At 40.3% G+C, this 18,137-nt stretch overlaps 1 protein-coding gene across 10 annotated transcripts in view; it reads left to right on the forward strand.

Moving 5' to 3' along the window:
• The window catches only part of RPS6KC1 (ribosomal protein S6 kinase C1), a 230,633-nt gene that overhangs the window by 144,370 nt on the left and 68,126 nt on the right, over positions 1-18,137 (forward strand). For 7 of the 10 annotated variants that reach the window (XM_023533210.1, XM_023533214.1, XM_023533221.1 and 4 more), the window contains 2 exons: positions 2,417-2,459; positions 2,589-2,719. The exons of 2 other annotated variants lie outside the window; for them this stretch is intronic. In XM_023533210.1, coding sequence (XP_023388978.1) covers positions 2,417-2,459; positions 2,589-2,704 — 159 coding nt within the window. In that variant the 3' untranslated portion in view covers positions 2,705-2,719. Of the gene's footprint in view, positions 1-2,416; positions 2,460-2,588; positions 2,720-5,863; positions 9,676-18,137 lie in introns of those variants that run through there. One more of the 10 variants, XM_023533213.1, reaches the window with a different exon arrangement.

Raw genomic sequence — 18,137 nt, forward strand, 5'->3', positions numbered from 1 at the left:
TTACTGATTTTCTGCCTGCTGGATCTGCCCATTTCTCATAGAAGGATGATGAATTCTCCAAACATGTTAGTGGATTCCTCTGTTTTTCTTTGCAAGTCTATTAGTTTTGTTGTTGGTGGTGGTGGTGGTGTTTGTTTTTGCCTCATGTAGTTTGATGTTCTGTTGTTAGGCATAGGCTCATTAAAGATTTTTATGTCTTCTTGGAAAATTAGTATAACTGCTTTCTTTTAATTAGTGTTAGTTAGCATGGTATATTTTTTCCATTTACTCAGTTTTAATCTATATGTGTCTTTATGTTTTTTGTAGACAACATATAGTTGGTTCTTGTTTTTTGATTGACTCTAATAATTGTCTTTTAATTGATGCATTTATACCATTGACATTCAAAGTGACTATTGATATAATTGGGCTAATATCAAACACATTTATTACTGTTTTCTATTTGTTGCCCTTGTTCTTTATTCCTATTTTTGTCTTTCACTCTTTTTCTGCCTTTTGTGGTTTTAATTCAGCATTTTACATGATTTGATTTTCTCTCCTTCTTAACATATTAGTTATACTTTTTTCAAAACCTTTTTTAGTGGTGACCTTACAGTTTGCAATATACACTTACAATTAATTCAAGTCCACCTTCAGATAACATTGCAATGCTTCACAGGGAAGGTGAATATGTTATAATAACAAAATAATCCAAATTTCTTCTTTCTGTCCCTTTCATTATTACTGTCATTCATTACACTTATATATAAGTATACATAAGCATACATAAGCATATATATCCCTAAGCATACATAATTGAATACATCGTTGGTATTATTTTGAACAAAATATTCTCAGATCAATTAAGAATGAGAAACTAAAGCTTTTATTTTACCTTCACTTATTCCTTCTTTGATGTTCTTTGTTACTTTATGTGGATCTGAATTTCTGGCCTGTATTATTTTCCTTTTTTTTCTAAAGATCTTGTTTAAAATTTCTTGCAAGATAGGTCTACTGGCAACAAATTTCCTCAATTTTTGTTTGGGAAAGTTTTTTTCTCTTTCACTTTTGAATGTTAATTTCTCAGAACACAAATTTTAGGTCTTTTTTTTTTTCCTTTCAACACTTTAAATATTTTACTCCACTCTCTCCTTGCTTCCATGATTTCTGAGAAGCAATCAGGTGTGATTCTTATCTTTGTTCCTCTATAGATAAAGTATTTTTTACCTCAAGCTTCTTTTGGAATTTATCTTTGATTCTCTATAGTTTAAAATGATATGCTTAGGTGTAGTTGTTGTTGTTGTTTCAAGTTTTTTCCCCCTGGATCTGTGGTTGATATCTGACATTATTTTGGGGAAATTCTCAGTCATGACTTTTTTTCAAATATTATCTCTGTTTCCTTCTTTCTTCTCCTCTTGGTATATCCATTACACATACATATAATTTACGTGTTTTGCGGTTATCCCGCAGTCCTTGGATATTCTGTTCTGTTATTTTCAATCTTGGATCTCTTTGCTTTTTGATTTCACAGATTCTATTGAAATATCCTCTAGTTCAGAAAGACTACTCACTCATGTCCAGTCTACTAATACGTCCATCAAAGGTATTCTTCATTTCTGTTATAGATAGCGATTTTTTTTTAATCTCTAGCATTTCTTTTTGTTCTTTCTTAGAATTTCCATCTTCTGCTTACATTGCCCATCTGTTCTTGCGTGCTGTCTACTTTATCCATTAGAGTCCTCAGCATATTAATCATAATTTTAAATTCCCAGTCTGATAATTCCAACATCCTTGCCTTGTTTGGTTCTGTGCCTGCTCTGTGTCTTTAAATTTTGTGGGGTTTTTTTGTTTGTTTGTTTTTTGTTTTTGCCTTTTGGTATTCCTTGTAATTTATTCTTTATGGAACATAAAGAATAATGTGCTGGGTAAAATGACCTGCCGTAAATGGGCCTTTAGTAATGTGGTGGTGAGGTGTGGGTAAAGGGAAAGTGTTCTATAGTCCTATGATTATGTCTCACACTTTTAGTGAGACTGTGAACTTCACAAGAGTTTCTTCAACCCCCTTAGGTAGGACAGGATGGCTAGAGTGTCCTGGAGTTGAGTATTTCCCTTCCCTGGATCACTTAGGCTCTGATAACACCCCAGCAGGTTAACTAACTAGTTTCCTTTGAGGGCAGGTCTTGAGAAGAACAGAGTGCTCACAAATATTTCAAAATGTCTTCCCCTCCCTTACTGGAAGCACAGAAGCCTGAGGGGATTTTTCTCCAGTATTGACTGTGGGAACCTGATTGAGCCCCTGGAGGCAAATATCACGATATTGCGGGCCTCCCTCATGACTGAGTTCCCTGGAGTTTTTAACTCTCTGATTTGTCACTGAGTCTCTATCAATTTGTCAGTCACAGTTCAGGTTTTTATTCCATGGCCTTGGTTCCCACAGCATTTTCTCTGTTCGAAGAAGCCAGGACTCCCTCCTCCCTCAGGTAAGCCATGACTTCCTGGATTCTCCTGTCACTCTGGGGGCAGTGGTTTGCCTTGTGTCCTCTCTTCTCTCTTATAAATTCAAGAAGAGGTTTTTTGCTTGTTTTTTTTTTTTTTTTCAATCTGTTCAGAACATTACTTGCTGTTGGGATGGAGGGGTGACATCCAAGCTCCTTACATGCAGAACTGGAAATTACAAGTCAGAAAACTTTTAAAAATTAAAAAAAAAAAAATTAAGAAAGAGTGAAAGAAATAAAAAGGAGTCAAGACAAAGTGCCAAATATTGGAGTAGGCAAAGAAGATTGAACATGCATTTGGTAGGAAATCACAAAGAAAATCAAAGCAAGGCAACTGAACTATAAAAATAATTCAAGAAAACTTTTCTGAGGTAAATACTGAAGCTACAAAAAGAAAAAGCATACTGCAGATTGACAGTATGACTAACACCAAGAAAAGGAAAAAATCCAGATGCTTTGAGCACCTAGAAGAAAAAGTATATATGACTTATGAAGCAAAAAAGTTAGTTTATCATTACACTTCTCAATAGCAGTGCTTTATTAGGGGAGGGAGAATGAAACAACATTTAAAAGAAGGAAAGAAAGTGAGCCAAGGATTTCATACCCAACAAAGCTTAACTTTCATATAAAGGGTACAGATAGTTATCAACATGCAAGTCTTCAAGGGAGTGTTGTTTCCATGAGCTCTTCCTGAGAAATGTAGTAGAGTAGGGACTGTAGATGACTGAAGTGGTGAGAAAGATACCAACGTAAGAACTTAAGCATTAAATAATAGTTCCTGTAGAACTAGGGCTAAAGGAGGGCCAAAGGGAAGAGCATAGTGTATAATGGCTGTGTGCTCTGACGGCGTTGATGTAGTAGAACTATCCTCCCTCCCTCCCTCCCTCCCTCTCTCTCTCTCTCTCTCTCTCTCTCTCTCCCTCCTCCCTCTCTCCCTCTCTCTGACCTCACAGATTGCAAGGACTTTGTCAGCTTACAATCCCTTAGTTTTTATTTTTCATGCCTACAGCACCTGGTCTTCCTAGGTGGTCTCCCATCCAAGTACTAACCAGGCCCAACCCTGCTTAGCTTCCGAGATCAGACAGAACTATTTTCTAAAATGGGGAAAGTAGGGAGAGCATGTGCAAGTTTTAAAAGATTTTTGATAATTATATTGTTGACGATATTAGTATTGTCGTTCTGAGAATTGCTGTGTAATGTTGGATAAAACAAGTTAGTAATATTGGAATGTTCTGATTCTATCATCCCTTCTGCTTTAAAAACCACGATTCTCAGAAAGAAAGAGAGAGAGAAAAGAAAGAAAAAATAAATGGAAGGGAGGAAAGGAGGGAGGGAGGGAGGAAGGAAGGAAGAAGGGATGTCGATGTTATAGAGAAGTGGCTGAGTAAAAGCTCTCTAGTGTTGAATTCGAATAGAAAGTATCATGTATTTATGAGATGTTTTATCTTTGAATCAGTATTTCCTAGTTTATTCCACTGAAAAGTCCTAGAAACTATATCTAATTTAGCAAAGAGTATCTCTAGCACCCAGATTGTAATGGTTTTGAAATGCCATTTCTCTGTAAGATAAATTAGGTCTTGGAGAAATAAGTCTGGGGCAGGAAGGTTACAAAATGAAGCTGGAACATCTTAAATAACAAAGAAGCTATCAAAGACTTCTATAGTCATGCCAAAGGACTCAGAACCTCCTACTGGCCAAAGATGGGATGATTTGACCTTCAATAATGATAAAACTTGAAACCCATCATATATGTTTAATCCATAATTTGACAGTGATATTAAAAAGAATTGATCACCTTTGGAAAATTCTAGGGAACCAATTTATTATATTGAAAACTGGGAAATAAAGAGAGTCAAGCATTTTTCCTGATTTTTATATGAACTGTACTACTGGATATCCCAATAGTAAATAAGGGGCAGAGTCTCTTTTAAAACTATTTCAGTTACAGAATGAAAAAGAAGTGATAAAATTAGAATATCACCATTATGTAACCCCCAATGAATGGATACAGGCATTAAGCATCAATGTCTGCTAAGACCACAAAAAGAACAACTGACATTTTGTGCCTCCTGTAGTATTGCTAAATGCCACCTATAGTCTTGCTGAAGGGATCTAGACTGGGTCTGATCCTTAAGTGGACTGAGCTTCCAATTTGCAAGAAATACAGGGGACACAGAAACACGTTGAACTTTTCCATGAGTACGCAGTCAGCCACATCAAGACCCTAGGAAACTGCAGGTCAGATTGCCTGAACTCTTCAGCAGATAGTTTGTCAAGAAATGAAAAGGGTAGTAGAGAAACCTGTAGATTAAAAGAGAATTAAAACATTGAAATTTTGAAGAAGAGCAGGTCTAAACAGTAGTGTTTAGAGATGTACATTTGGGTGATAAAATGATTTTTACAATACAAAGAGGTGATAACTAACAGGATAATTGTTACTTTGGGGGAAGGGAGGGGTTATAATTGGGTGGGGCACACAAGTAATAAAGATAAGAGAGGATGCTGGTTACCTTGTCCTTTTATTAGATATAGATTTCTGCTAGCCTTTATTGGTATCTTCGTGCAATTTAGAAAAAGCCTTTCTTTGAGGCATTTACTGTTGCTGGCCATGTTACTGGCCAGCGATATGAAGGGTACATCTTTGATGGTGCTCCTGTGCAGTGGACAACCTACACAACTTTATGAAATGGCCTTGAGTCTCTGTGTTGGTTCAAGCTCATCTGTTCGGTGTTATTAAGGAAAGGGATTTTTTTTTTTTTTTTGCAAGCACCGTTTTGTTCTTTGAGGAATTTTAGTTCAATGCAATTTAGCAATCCAGTGGGATAGAGAAAGTGCTATTCTAGCTAATATTTCTCTTGCTCATTTTAGCATGCAGTATCCCTGAGGTAGAATTAAGTACTTCCTGAGATGTTATGCAGCGTTAGGAATGTTTAAGCGGGCTGGCTAGTCTCTGAGGCAGAAAGTTCCATGGTATTTTACCCCTGCTGCTGCTAGCACAATTTGGGTCCTAGACCTCACTGGGCTAGGTGCAGAACTTGATTCACCATAATCATCAAGTTTAGGAGGTTAGACCCACATTAGTGGAAGTTTAAGAGATTGTGATATAAGTCAGAATGTTGGTTTATTAATTTTCCATAATGAGTAACTGCTAAATGAACGAGAGCACTTGTGCTAGCTCTCTTCTCTCCCAGCTAGGCAAGTGTCTTTGAAACTAGAAGGTTGATGGTTTGCAGAGGGTGGTGGATGATCCTAATGGCTGGTGACATTCTCATCATATTCAGATCCAGCCATCTCCACTCCAGGGAGATACCTGCCAGCTGGACTGAAACACTTGTGTCAACCATGTCAACATTGTGCAGTACACACGCTCACAAATTCTTGCTTTCTAGCTTGTCTTTTCCCAGGCCGCACATAAAGGGAGAGAGGGAACCCCAAGTCAGTTGGAGCATCTAGGTCAACCCCGGTGATCAGGGGCATGACAACTGAAGCGGCTAGCCCACCTCGCCTACAAAGAATTTCAGGTAAATGAGTCTAACAGGAGTGCCTTCTGTGGGCTAGACATGAAGAGGAACCAGCAATGGTTCCTGGTCTTCAGTAGCTTACAGCCTGGTAGGGCCAGAGTTAAATATCTTTCGCCTACTTCTCCTAGTCGATATATACACAGTGTGATTGAATCAGTGGAAGCATCACAGTAAACTTCGGCGTGGCTTGTGTCTGAGCTATCCAAAATTCAAATTACTGGGTCTCTGTCTAAATAAAGTTTCACTGGATTTCTTTTCTTGGATTTTTATATAACAGGATTGAACTATACCTGAACCCAGCCTATAATTTCATTAGGTGGGATTAGATCTATTGGATCCTACTGGGTGCAGCCTTATCAGGCAGAAGCCTGCTGCTCGGTTGTGTATTTAGAGAAAGAGCAGTAACTTTCCAAAGTACTGAGAAGTGGGACTATGTCTCTCCACCCTTCCTTTAACGCTATAGGTCTGTTTGGCTGGGTTTTCCTGTTTTTGTTGTTGTTTTTGTTGTTGTTGTTGTTGTTGTTGTTGTTTAAATCCGGCATAGAACATGGAACTGTTGCTGCTGCTCCAGGTTTCCGGGCTTGTCCTCCTCCGAGCTCAGGGGACCACGGGGCGTGAGCCCCTGCTGCTCCTCAGGCCCGTCAGCCACCAGCCACCACGTTATCTTCTTACAGGCCTGGCACCAGGTCTGGAAACATAGTTTCTAAAATTAAAGACTTCTTTCCATTCTGGAATTTCGAACTCACCTTTAGAACTTAAATGAGGGCTTGGTGATGACAGCAAAAGAATTAATCTGGAGAGCTGGATTCTCAAAAAGACTTAAAGTCCCATCCGTTAACTGTACTGGACTTGAAATGGAAACGGTTATGTGTATTTTGGATTTAAGAGTTTTGTAAAGAAATTCCTCCCCCCTCCCCCCATAAGTTTTTGGTTTAATTGCCTGGCAGGGTAAGAAATCCCAACACAACAGTGTGGAATTGGGGCATGAAAAGCAGCAAGTGAAACGGATTTATGAAGCCCATAAATAAAAATGAAACTCATTTCATTGTCCAAATTGAGTAGAAAGGCACAATCTGTCCCAATTCTGATAAACGGAAGAATTGGACACACATAGGGGGAAGTTCTTTCCATTTTAATAGAGCAAGTAACGGGGGTAACATAACTGAGGAATTTCGGAAAAAAGGGATACTTCGTTTTGCCAGACTTGACCAAGGCGGCGTGTTACCATGTCTACTCATGTTACCACATCTATAAAGGAAAATACACGTTCCCAAAAAGACGCACAGTCAACTCCATGTTCAGACAGCGCCCAACTGAGCATTTTCCTTTAAAGGCAACAGCAGTGAAAGGAATGAGAAGCCAAGGCCAAGGCGGCAGCCACGTCAGGCAGGAAGAACTTGGGAGATAGTCAACCTTTTACTATTCTCTCCGAAGAAGCACATTGGTACTTAACTGTTCTTTGAAGCTGTTTATTCCTGTGCAGACTGGGTAAGACTGAGGCGAGTGCCAGCCCTGAACAGCTATATTAAAAGGGGTGATGCAGAGTGCCTGCAATTTGACTGGCGGGATATTCGTGCTCTGTAGCTCCTCGGCGAGCTGCTGGCCACTGTCTGCTTCCTTCTCCACACTGATTTCCAGCCCCACCTTCTCTGTCAGTTCAGTCTGTTCACTTTCCAACTAAATTTCCTGGTTTTTAAAAGAGATTTTTGTTTGTAGTTTTTTGTTGGTCAATTATCAGTCTCTTCCTAGGCCTAGCTGTGACAAAGACAAGTGTGCAAGTTGGTTGGTCCAAATTAATAGTGAACACTTGTCATACTTATTCTGCTAGGCATTGTACATGATTTAAAGATAAATTCGACCTATGCCCCACCTTCAATAATCCCACAGCAAATGGCAGAGTCTTTACTTCCTCCCTCAGTTTTCCTCAGCACCCCCAGGCCACCCCAAGATACAGTCAGTTTAGATTGAAATGACATGTATGCTTTGCAAATGTGGCTTCCAGACAAGTTCTCTAAGCCCCTTTGAACTGGATTGCTCCCTACACCTGTCTTAAGTGGAAATTCTGAAGCTACCAGAGTCTTCCAAGGAGACACTGAAAAGGCAACTAAAAAGTCACATAATCAAACCATCTCTTCATCCATCTCTTCATTCATGCACAATGCACGGCTTAAACAGAGGCTAAGCAGAGGGAAGACTCCCTCCCCCTCTGTGTGAACCGGAAGCATCCTGCTGCCTTTTGCACAGAGGAGAAACCATCCTGCTCTGGGAGATGATAAAGTCTCTTCCGCCACCTCTTCCTGCCCTTGAGCTTCAAGAATCGACTCTGTGGCAGCTTAGCCACCTTGATTTAAAACATGTCCAATGTGGATTCCTGGAACTGACCTTTCTTGTTTGGTGCTTTATCCTTGGATCACTAAAGACCATGACCGTGAACAGGTTCTCCTGTGGTGAGAATTTGACTAATTAAATTACCACAATGGGAGGAACTTGACTGTTAGAGAAAGCAAAATGTGTCAGTGAATGGAAGAAGAACTTGAACTGAAAATTGGAGCCCAGAGAGACTAAAGTCAGTGTGTTTGTAGCACTTTGCAAGAGTCACCGAGTGAGTGCAAGGGATCCAAGTGCTTTGACCACAAGAAAGAGGTTCCCTGCCGTGCGGAGAGAGAATTCCATTGGGTGTTCTAGCTTCCCAGTTCTGATTTTGCATTCACCAGGGTGGCTTCCTTTTCTAAACGCTTTGATGTGGAAAGGGAATCACCTGGCTTGGGAGCATGAGCATTCCAAGCTCTAGAAAGGACATGTTTGAACCCCATGATGAATTAGGATTTATTGATCAATTTTATATCAATTTCATTAGAATAAGGTCCTCACCAAGCAAACCTGAACTGTCAAGTCAAGGAGCAGCCCCTGGAACCTGTTGCCCAGAGAACCCCTTTCCTGCAGCCATCCCCATGGCATCTTCCCAGATTCCTCCCCAAAATCCAGCACCTTCCCCATCACTTTTCACTCAAGTACGAGGCCATCCATCAGACCATGCGCCAGTTAGATTGCGGGTTTTAAAGATTTTATGTCTTTCTCCTCCTTACCACCTTATGACAGTTAATACTTTCTGAAAGAAAGTAGGGTAGAGGGAGTAGGATTATGCAAATTAACATGATTATTAAGAAACGAAGGAAGAACCGCAGGCCCACTTAACTCATGACTGGGCAGTGGTTCTGATTTGCCGGTGTAGACTTGAATAACACCCCTCTGACCAATGAGTGCTCCCCAACAATACTCCCTACAAAAGGGGGAAAAACAGAGCAACTCACCATTAAAATCCAGCTAACCTCCTTTTTGAATCACTCTGACCTGGATGAGGGAAAAACCCAGAAGGAGCAAATTCGAAAAGTTTACTTCAGGCTGAGAATTTCTAATTCCACCACTTTTGTGTGTGTGTTGTTGTTTGATAGACATGACAGCATCTCATTATTATGGAAAATATAGGGTTGGTGGTAATTGCTATCTGAATATGAATGGGAGCAGAAGTGGGCATAGCCTGCACTGGCCTTTCTTTGACAAGGTATAACTTTCTTCTGAATTTCTGTGTTAATTAATGCTTATTTAAAAACCACTTTAATTGGTAGTAAACACCTCAACTTTTTGTACTCATTAAAATGCAGCCATTGATGTGTGATGGATTTTTTTTAAAGCTTAATTAACTTTCCTTCTGTATATATAACCTATAATAATGACAAACATATTGGGAAAAAATTACCCCTGCTTTTTTCCCCTCTCTCCCTACCCCCATTATAAAGACATTTTTAGCTGTGGATGTCTCTCACTTTGTTAGGATTAGATGCCATTAATTTGGCATTTTGGAGATGCGTAGGTGGCAGGAAATCAAAGCTTTTTGAGACATTGGTCATTTCTAAACCAAATATTCATGTTTCTGTGGGAGAAACGATCTCTCTCTGTTTCTCTCTCTCTTTTTTTTTTTTTTTTTTAAGTAAAGAGAAAGTTTAAAGAAACCAATACCCCAGATGAGTCAAGAACCCACCCTTGGAAATTTTTTTTTTTTAAGCGGTTATAATCGTTTGGAAACACAGTAATGCATCCCTCCCCTTTTTCATTAGGAGATATAATTAATATTAAGATAATATAAGGTAGTTATATTATCTACCTTATATTATTTTAATATTACCTTAGAGAAAAATTTGGAAACTAGGCAACAACTCTTAATCGTCTCACTACCCTAACAAAACAGTTAAAAATGTCCCCCTTAATCCCCTTGTGTTCTTTGTCCCCAGTAGGCACAAGATTGTTAACATTAGAACCACTGCCAGCAGGTGTAGAAGGAACTGGCCGGGACATCGTTAGGAGGGGTAATTGGGTGAATGAGGGGAATCGATGCTGTGATTTAACAGCCATTGGATAGGAAATCTGGGTTTTATCGAGAGGGCTGGGAGCAAGAGCTACAGGGGCCAAGTCATACAAGGGCCACAGTGGGAAATTTTCAGTCACTTAGAATCTCTTATGGTCCCTCCTCTTGGTCAACAGGGAGACCGAGTTTCATAATTTGATCAGATTCTGATTCTTTTCCCCTCACATTATATAATGATATAAAAAGTGTCAGTCTCAGACTCATTGGTGAGGACTGCTATCAGAGTTCCTTGTGATTTTTGCCTTTGTAGTTGAATTTCAATTTTTTTTTTTTTTTTTTTTTTTGAGCAAGTGGCTGACTAGAAACATTTAAGACTGGAGAGAACACAGTGAATGACTGTGGAAAATTCTGCCCCTCCTGCCAGTGTCGAAGTGACCTCTTCTGTGTATCCCGTTGTAGGACTTCTGTTTAGCTAGACTTCAGGAGACTCTCACTGATGGTGGTTCTGTAGTTTAGTTGTAATTTTGATGTGGTCATTAGAACAGGTGAACACAGTGTTTACCTACTCTGCCATCTTGAAACCAGAGACATATATGGCAGGGGGCCCCAACCTCTGGGCTGCGGACCGGTGTGGGTCTGTGGCCTGTTAGGAACCAGACCCCTCAGCAGGAGGTGAGCAGCGTTAGCATCACCACCTCAGCTCCACCTCAGATCGTCAGGCATTAGATTCTCATAGGAGAACCGGTCCCTGATGCCAAAAAGGTTGGGGACCACCGATATATAGAATCTTTGACCACTTGATTTTGACATGAAAGCTCTCGGGGAGTGATGGTAAAAGATCTTGCCTAATATTTATAGTCTTTTATATCTATCAGTAGTCAAATTTTGACCTACATATTTGATTATTTGGTAATCAAATAGAAACTAAAGAGTCCCAGAATATATGTTCCAAGGACAATCCTTATTAGTCTTTCCTAAGGAGTCTTAAAAGGAAGCAATTTTAGAATTTTCCTGTCTTTCAGAAATCTCTTTATATCAGTAAAAATACTGACCATTGAATATTTAAAATCTTTGAATGCTTTGATTCTAAAGTGCCATGCAGGTGGATTATTTTATATATCCCAAGTTCACTAGATTGACCATTGAAGTTCTAAATTGCTCTTGGTAAGATACCACCAGAGCTTTAGTTTTTGGGTGCTGTTGGCAGCATATTTGTACATGTAATCAGCCGAACAAAGATGTAGAGGCTCCTTGAAAGGCTAGGAACTCCCTCAGAATCTCGGCAAGAGCCCTGAGTTGTGAAATAAATTGAATGAATGACTTTCAACAATAACAAACGAAGCTAAGTACTAATTGGGGCAAGACTTACTCAGCCCAAGAGAGACTTTGGGGTCTCTTGCATTTTCTGTCCTGGTCTGAGCAACAGTGGGTCTGGCAGTGATTAAAGTCTTGGCATCAAAAGCTATGGAAGATAATTAGAACACCATTGGCATAAGCTTGTGTTTGGAGAAGGAGAAGTCTTCTCCTATGGCAGGAGAAGACTCTGAGGAGTGTTCTGTCTGGGGGAAGGTGTGTAGTATTGTTATAGAGTTTGTGCAAGAAGAGTCAGAAGAAGCTCAGCTAGATTTGGGAGTAGTTGGTCAAAGATGGTTCTCGGAGTGAGAAGGTTCATCCTTGTGGTTTAGCAGCCATTGGTTGGGCAATTCGAGTTGGTCAAAAGGGGTGGGCCAAAAGGTATGAGCTAAGGTCAAGTGAAGGTCATAGTGAAAAATTTTCAACTCTTTGGGATCTTTTATACAAGGGTGCTTGTATAAATTACTACTGTGATGGGTAAAGTAAGTAAAAGGGGAAGAATCTTCCAAGTGGCCCTCTGTGTAGCAGGTTTTCCTTACAAAAGCAGAGAGGGGGTGGTTGACTCTTCTTCTTTAATGCTTCACCACATCTCCACTCTACTTGTCTCCAAAATCTACCATAGCAGCAGGGAGAAGTGTGATGCTGATTTCCAAAGAGGATGCTATGAGCTGAGAGGATGCTATGAGCCTGTGGTGCAAGGGGCAGCCTATCACTGGAACGAGGGCATGGCTCTTCCCCAAACACGGCCCACACTCGGGCCATGCTCGCCCTGAGAAAGGCAAGTGTAGGATGTGCCCAAAGCCTGGAGAATTCAGTACCTTCCTGCCAGTCATGCTGAATTATTATAAGAATCCCTGGATTTTAAATTAACTAACTTTTTAGTATAACCTTACATTACCAAACGCTTTTATAAATAATTTAACAATGAATAGTGTTATAATAGTATTTTATTTAATTATTTAATATATCAACTGAAAAACAGAAAAATAGAACATACCTTCAACAGAGCACGAATGATCATTATCTAGGATTGTATTTAGAAGGTATTGATGGTTGAGCCAAAGCTTTCCTCACCCCAGAAGATACCCTGGAATAATTAAAATCGCTGAAGCCCTAATACAAATATATTTTGTTTAAAATAAAAATTTCCCCTAATTTAAAATAAGTTTATTAAAGAGAGCTCGAAAAATGTAGACACTTTCAAAGAAGAAATAAAAATCACCATAACCCACCACTCAGAGATAATCACTGGAACATTTTTAATATATTTCCTTCTAGTGTTTTATGCATACTGTGTATTGTTATGTAAAATTGAGCTTATTCTGTCTAGAAAATTTTTGCATATTTTTGTTCACTTAACATTATATTTTAAGCATTTTTACATCCACTGAACGTTCTTTGAAAACAGCATTTTGCTCTACCCATAATATTCTGTGACATAGATGTCCCTGGTTTTATTTGTTTGTTTGTTTTTTAATGATTCCTCTTTTGCTGTTCACTTAGATTATTCTAATTTTTGCTGTTACAAGTAATGCCATAATCTCTTTTCTTAGACCCTGTCTTTGGAAACCGGTCTGAAATTGATGCAAAATCTTTATTCCTGCATCAAGTTAGGATTTAAGCTTAGAACTCTTGCCAAATACTTGCCAAATTAATATCTGGGGTCAGGTTCTACTTGCTCAGGCTTTATGGAACCAGTTATTTGAAAAGTGCAAAGTTAAAACCCCAACTCCAATCAGTGGACTGTTCTGCTTCATTCGTTTTAACTCAGTGGAAGGGAGATGGTGCCCTTGGCTGAGCTTGAGGAAGGTATCAGAACACAGAGTAAGGGAGTGGAGAGGAGTTAAGAGTGATGGCTGGGGGTTTACTTAGATGGTACCAGTGTTTCTGGTTTCTCAGGTAAGGACAGATCCCACTGGCCAAATGTACACCACACACTCCCTGGGAATGGATTCCTCAATCCATCTTTCGCTGTCCTTTACGGCTCCTCTCTCCTGAGTCCTCCACCCTCTCCATCTCTACCTCTTTTCCCTACCAGCTGATTTGCTCTTCCATCCACTGTTTTGACCCTGTAACTTCTGAGAATCTGGTCCCCTCTCTAGGATGGACCAAAGTCAAGGGCAGATATTTTATCGCAGTTGACAGACCTCATTTATTACTGTATTAGTCAGGATCAGCTAGGTAATGCTGTGCTAACAAATGGCACAAAGTCTTAGTGCCTTTACCCAATCAAGTTTTTTGTTTACTCCAGTAGCTGTCATGCAATGGGGTATGACTCAATGACCCAGTCAGCTTGGATTTCTTGGCACCTTGATCTTAAGACATGATTTCAGGATAACCATAGCAGGTGATGAGTGTGCAGAAAATTGAGCATTGTGTCTTAAGTGCTTTACCCTGGAAACGACACACAGTTATAGCCTTCAGCTCAAAACTAAGAATGTGACTGGGGTCAGAAAAAAGTGATCATTTGTATGTCAGGAAGTAAAGAAAACTGGAAGTACTGGTGAGCATCACGATGTCTACCTGAATTACCAAAAAAAAAAAAAAAAAAAGCTTCAAATATGCCCCAAAACATCACTATTAAATATTTGTAAGCAGCATCGATAAATAGTGACTTACGAGAGCATCCACTATACAGACCATATGTTTCAAACAGAATTTGTTGTTTACAGATATGTGTTTACAGATATATGACTCATGGTTAAAACAGTTGCAACAAATTGATTTTGATTTCATGATGGAGCTCAAGGTAACCCAGGAAACTACCTATATTTTCAGATACAAATCACATCACTTAAAAGAAGAGTGTTAGGATTTAGCTAATCATGAAAGGATGGCAAGCAGGTTTCGATTTGTGAGCCACAGCTACTTGATCTGGTAGTAAACCTTTGCAATTGCTGTGTTGATCAAGACTCCAGGGCAGCATCTAGGGCAGTGGGGAAGTGCAGTGATTCATTCATTCCATAGGTTTTACTAAGCACTTACTGTGTAGCAGGCACTATACCAAGTGCTGATGCTTGCAGGTCATACGTAACTTACAGTATCAATATCAGTTAACATGCCTGCATGTGCGGTGAGCAAGGGAGGCGGAGGCACATTTTCTTCATACTTCCATCTCTGAGCTAATGTGACTGTTAGTACCAGATTAATTCAAGCAATGGAAGTAATTGCTAACTGGCTGTCTCTCGTATGCACTCCCAAAAGAAGGATATAGGTTTCGAAGTGTTCTTCCCTCATCATGATGAGTCCTGCAGGACTAGCCATATGCTTCATCTCTGTTACACGTGTTTTAAGGAAACTAAAGGTATTAATGGAACACCATCCCCTTTTATGTTTCTCTTTCCCTGGCTCATTCCTCTGGCTGCTATGTAAAACTTTGCTCATTCTTCCTACTTCCCAGATTCCATTCCCTTACACTGAATTTTCTGTTTTCTTAAAAAACTTAAACTAGCAAATGGGAATGATATTAATTTCTCTCCTCCATTCCTCTAAGTTTTTTTTTTTTTTTTATTCACTCAGGACAGGGCAGGAGGAATGCCACCTTTTCTCTCCCGTTGCTTCAGCAGAAGCGATGTAAAGACGATGGGGATGTCCACAGGGGCTCATTCTCAGCTGAGGCTCTGGGATGGTCTCTCCGTAGATTCTATGCTACGAAGCTCAGGTGAAATGGTGAGCAGCACAAGGAGCCTCGGCAGGACCAGCATGGTCAGCTCACTGGTTTCCTGTCTCCTTTTGTTCTCATCAGCACACCCTCTGAGCTCCCCAATCTCTCTCATTCCAGAGAATGCAGTATGTGCTTGGGACCTTCTCATGGTTAGCAGAGGGCAGCAAATCAAGGACAGTGCCAGCCTAGAGTAGTAAAGGGCTATTAATGATATTGGGCTATTGTCAACATTAAAAAGAAAGAAGAAAAATGAATTTATTTCTAAAAGAAAGTAGGAAATGCATTGTTACACATTTTCCTCCCTCATTATTTTTATGTCTATATAATAAATATGATAAGTCTGGGAACAGGTTTTCCTAAATATTTTCTCTATTGGCACCCACTGAATATCTAGTACTCATAATTATAATGATATATGTAAACAGATTTGAAAGTAGATTTTAAAACACCATGCCTGTTAAAAGACATGTCAAATCCACGATGGGAAACTTTCTGAAGCTGTTTCATTGGTTTAAGGTTCTTTTTGTCCTCCGAGTATTCATTATCTGACTCCCCAGGTGCATATGGAAGGAAAAATCATTCTAACAAGAAAATTCTCGGCAATAATGTGGCCACTTATAAAATCAGTCTCCACTCAAACGTCCCTCTCCGTTTAACGCTAGAGTTTTAAACCTGCCTATTGGGTCAATATCTTTAACATTTTTGGCTCTCGGTCCATCTCAGCTAATTTCAGGGTATGGGAAACATTTGACAACACTAATGAAAATAAAATATAAATAGATGGCAAAATGAAAGTGGAAATCTTGCAGAAGATCCAAGTTTTCAAAATGTTGTTGGTAGCGATATGGAGAACTGCTCTAGACACAGGCAACACCTTTGACACCTGGGCATCTGGCAGAGCTGGACTAATTAAAAACTGAAGAAGAGACCGTGGAAATTTTCTTTTCAAGTATAGCTGTTTGAAAAGAAAATGATTTGAACCCCGAGAACACCGATGATGATCCGCTTTATGATCTTACTTCATGCCAAAAATGAAGCGAAAAATGTCAGTCCACAAGAACGTTAGAATTCTTTAGTCAACCATCTCGCTTTAGAGAGGAAGAAGACCCAGAGAGGTTGGAGATGTTGTACAAAGTCAGGCTGCTGGAGCTGGAGCAAGACTAGACCTTGGACTTGCCCACTTTGCCAATTCTGGTCACTCCAGCTAGAGTTATGTTTGAGTCTCCTCTTCTCACATCTCACATCTCACCCAGGAGCAAATCCTGTCGGCCTCTCCTCCAAGACATACCTGGAACCTGACCACTTCTCATCTCCACTCTCCCATCCTCCCAAGACCTTCACCTGGATCGTTGTAGTAGCTTTCTCTCTGGGCTCCCACTGCCACCCTTGGCCTTAGATTGTCTGTTCTCCACATGGCAGTCATTGTGATCCATTTAGAACGGGTCAGACCTTATTCTCTCCTGCTCAAACCTTCCAGCATCTCCTCTCCCTCAAAATAAAATCAATCCCACTTCCTCCCTGGGGTTATACAGCCCAGCGAACTCTTGCCCCTATTTACTTTCTGCTCTCCTCCCTTCCACTCTCCTCCTCGGCCCCGTGTCCAGTCACCTGCTGTCTCTACTATTTCTCAGCTCCCAAGTGTGCTCCCTGCTCAGGGTTGTACACTTCTTTCCCCTCTGCCGACAAGGCTGCTCCTCGAGATATCCCACTTCCTTCTGGTTCTCTTCATATGTCCTGAGCACCTATTTAAAGGTGCACTCCACGTTTCTTCATAAGAAGAATGATCAAGACCTGACATATATATTTATACATTGATTATCTGCCTTCCCACATCAGAATATACATTCTGTAGTCATATATTTCAGTATATTCGTCAGGCATCTGTATCTCTTATTGGCAGGTGCTGTTAGAACACTAACATTGTTAACAGATACTAAATATTGAATAATAAATAGCATGAATGATGAATCAGTTCTATTATCTACACTGGGGTGCCATGTAAGAAAATTGTTGTAAAAGTCAGAATGCTTTGCTAAGTTTCTCCCCCAAACAGCATTTATCTGCCCTTTGTCCCACCCACTGTGCCGCTGAGAAGCCTCGCCCAGGAAACTAGAAGACCATTCAGGTCTCTGCTAGTTTTTCACTTAGTTTCTGGGTGATTCGATGGGGGCAGAGCTTCAAGAGGACAGGCTTGCAAGGGCCCCGGGAGTCTTGCTCACCCAGGGCCACTGGGGTTGGGAAGAAATTACGTGGATGAAGGACATTTTAAAAATTCTAAATTTAGAATGTAGGCAGCTCTTCCTTGGTCAGAGAGATTAGTTGTGTAGTTTCTGGGCATTTGGCCCCTCTGTACTCCTGTGTTTTGGTCAGAAGGAAGGAGTTATCAGACTTGTGGTAAGAAAAGAGGTTGAACTTCCTGGTCAAAATCAGCTTTCTTGAATCTTTTTTCTTTTTTCTGGTGAGCCTGGGGTCGGAGGCCTCCCGGAAGGTTGGGCGGAAGAGGGAGGCTTCCGTGAGCATGCGTGTGTTGTTTGTGCACACTCATTTTGAAAGTTTGGGAAATATTTAAGGAACTTTGGAGGATAGGTGAGGTGAGGAGATGGAGAAATCAGCAGAGAGTAAGAGCAGTGATTACAGTGAAGGGACATTGGGCCAACCATCAGGAACAAGTGTGTCACTGTACGCACTCAGAGAGGCCAGGGGTATCACCCCAGAGCAGCTGAGCAGCCGCATCTCTCTCTTCTCAGGGAGTGTAGGTGTCT

The sequence above is a fragment of the Pteropus vampyrus genome, unplaced genomic scaffold (assembly GCF_000151845.1).
Source record: "Pteropus vampyrus isolate Shadow unplaced genomic scaffold, Pvam_2.0 Scaffold98, whole genome shotgun sequence".
NCBI lineage: Eukaryota > Metazoa > Chordata > Mammalia > Chiroptera > Pteropodidae > Pteropus > Pteropus vampyrus.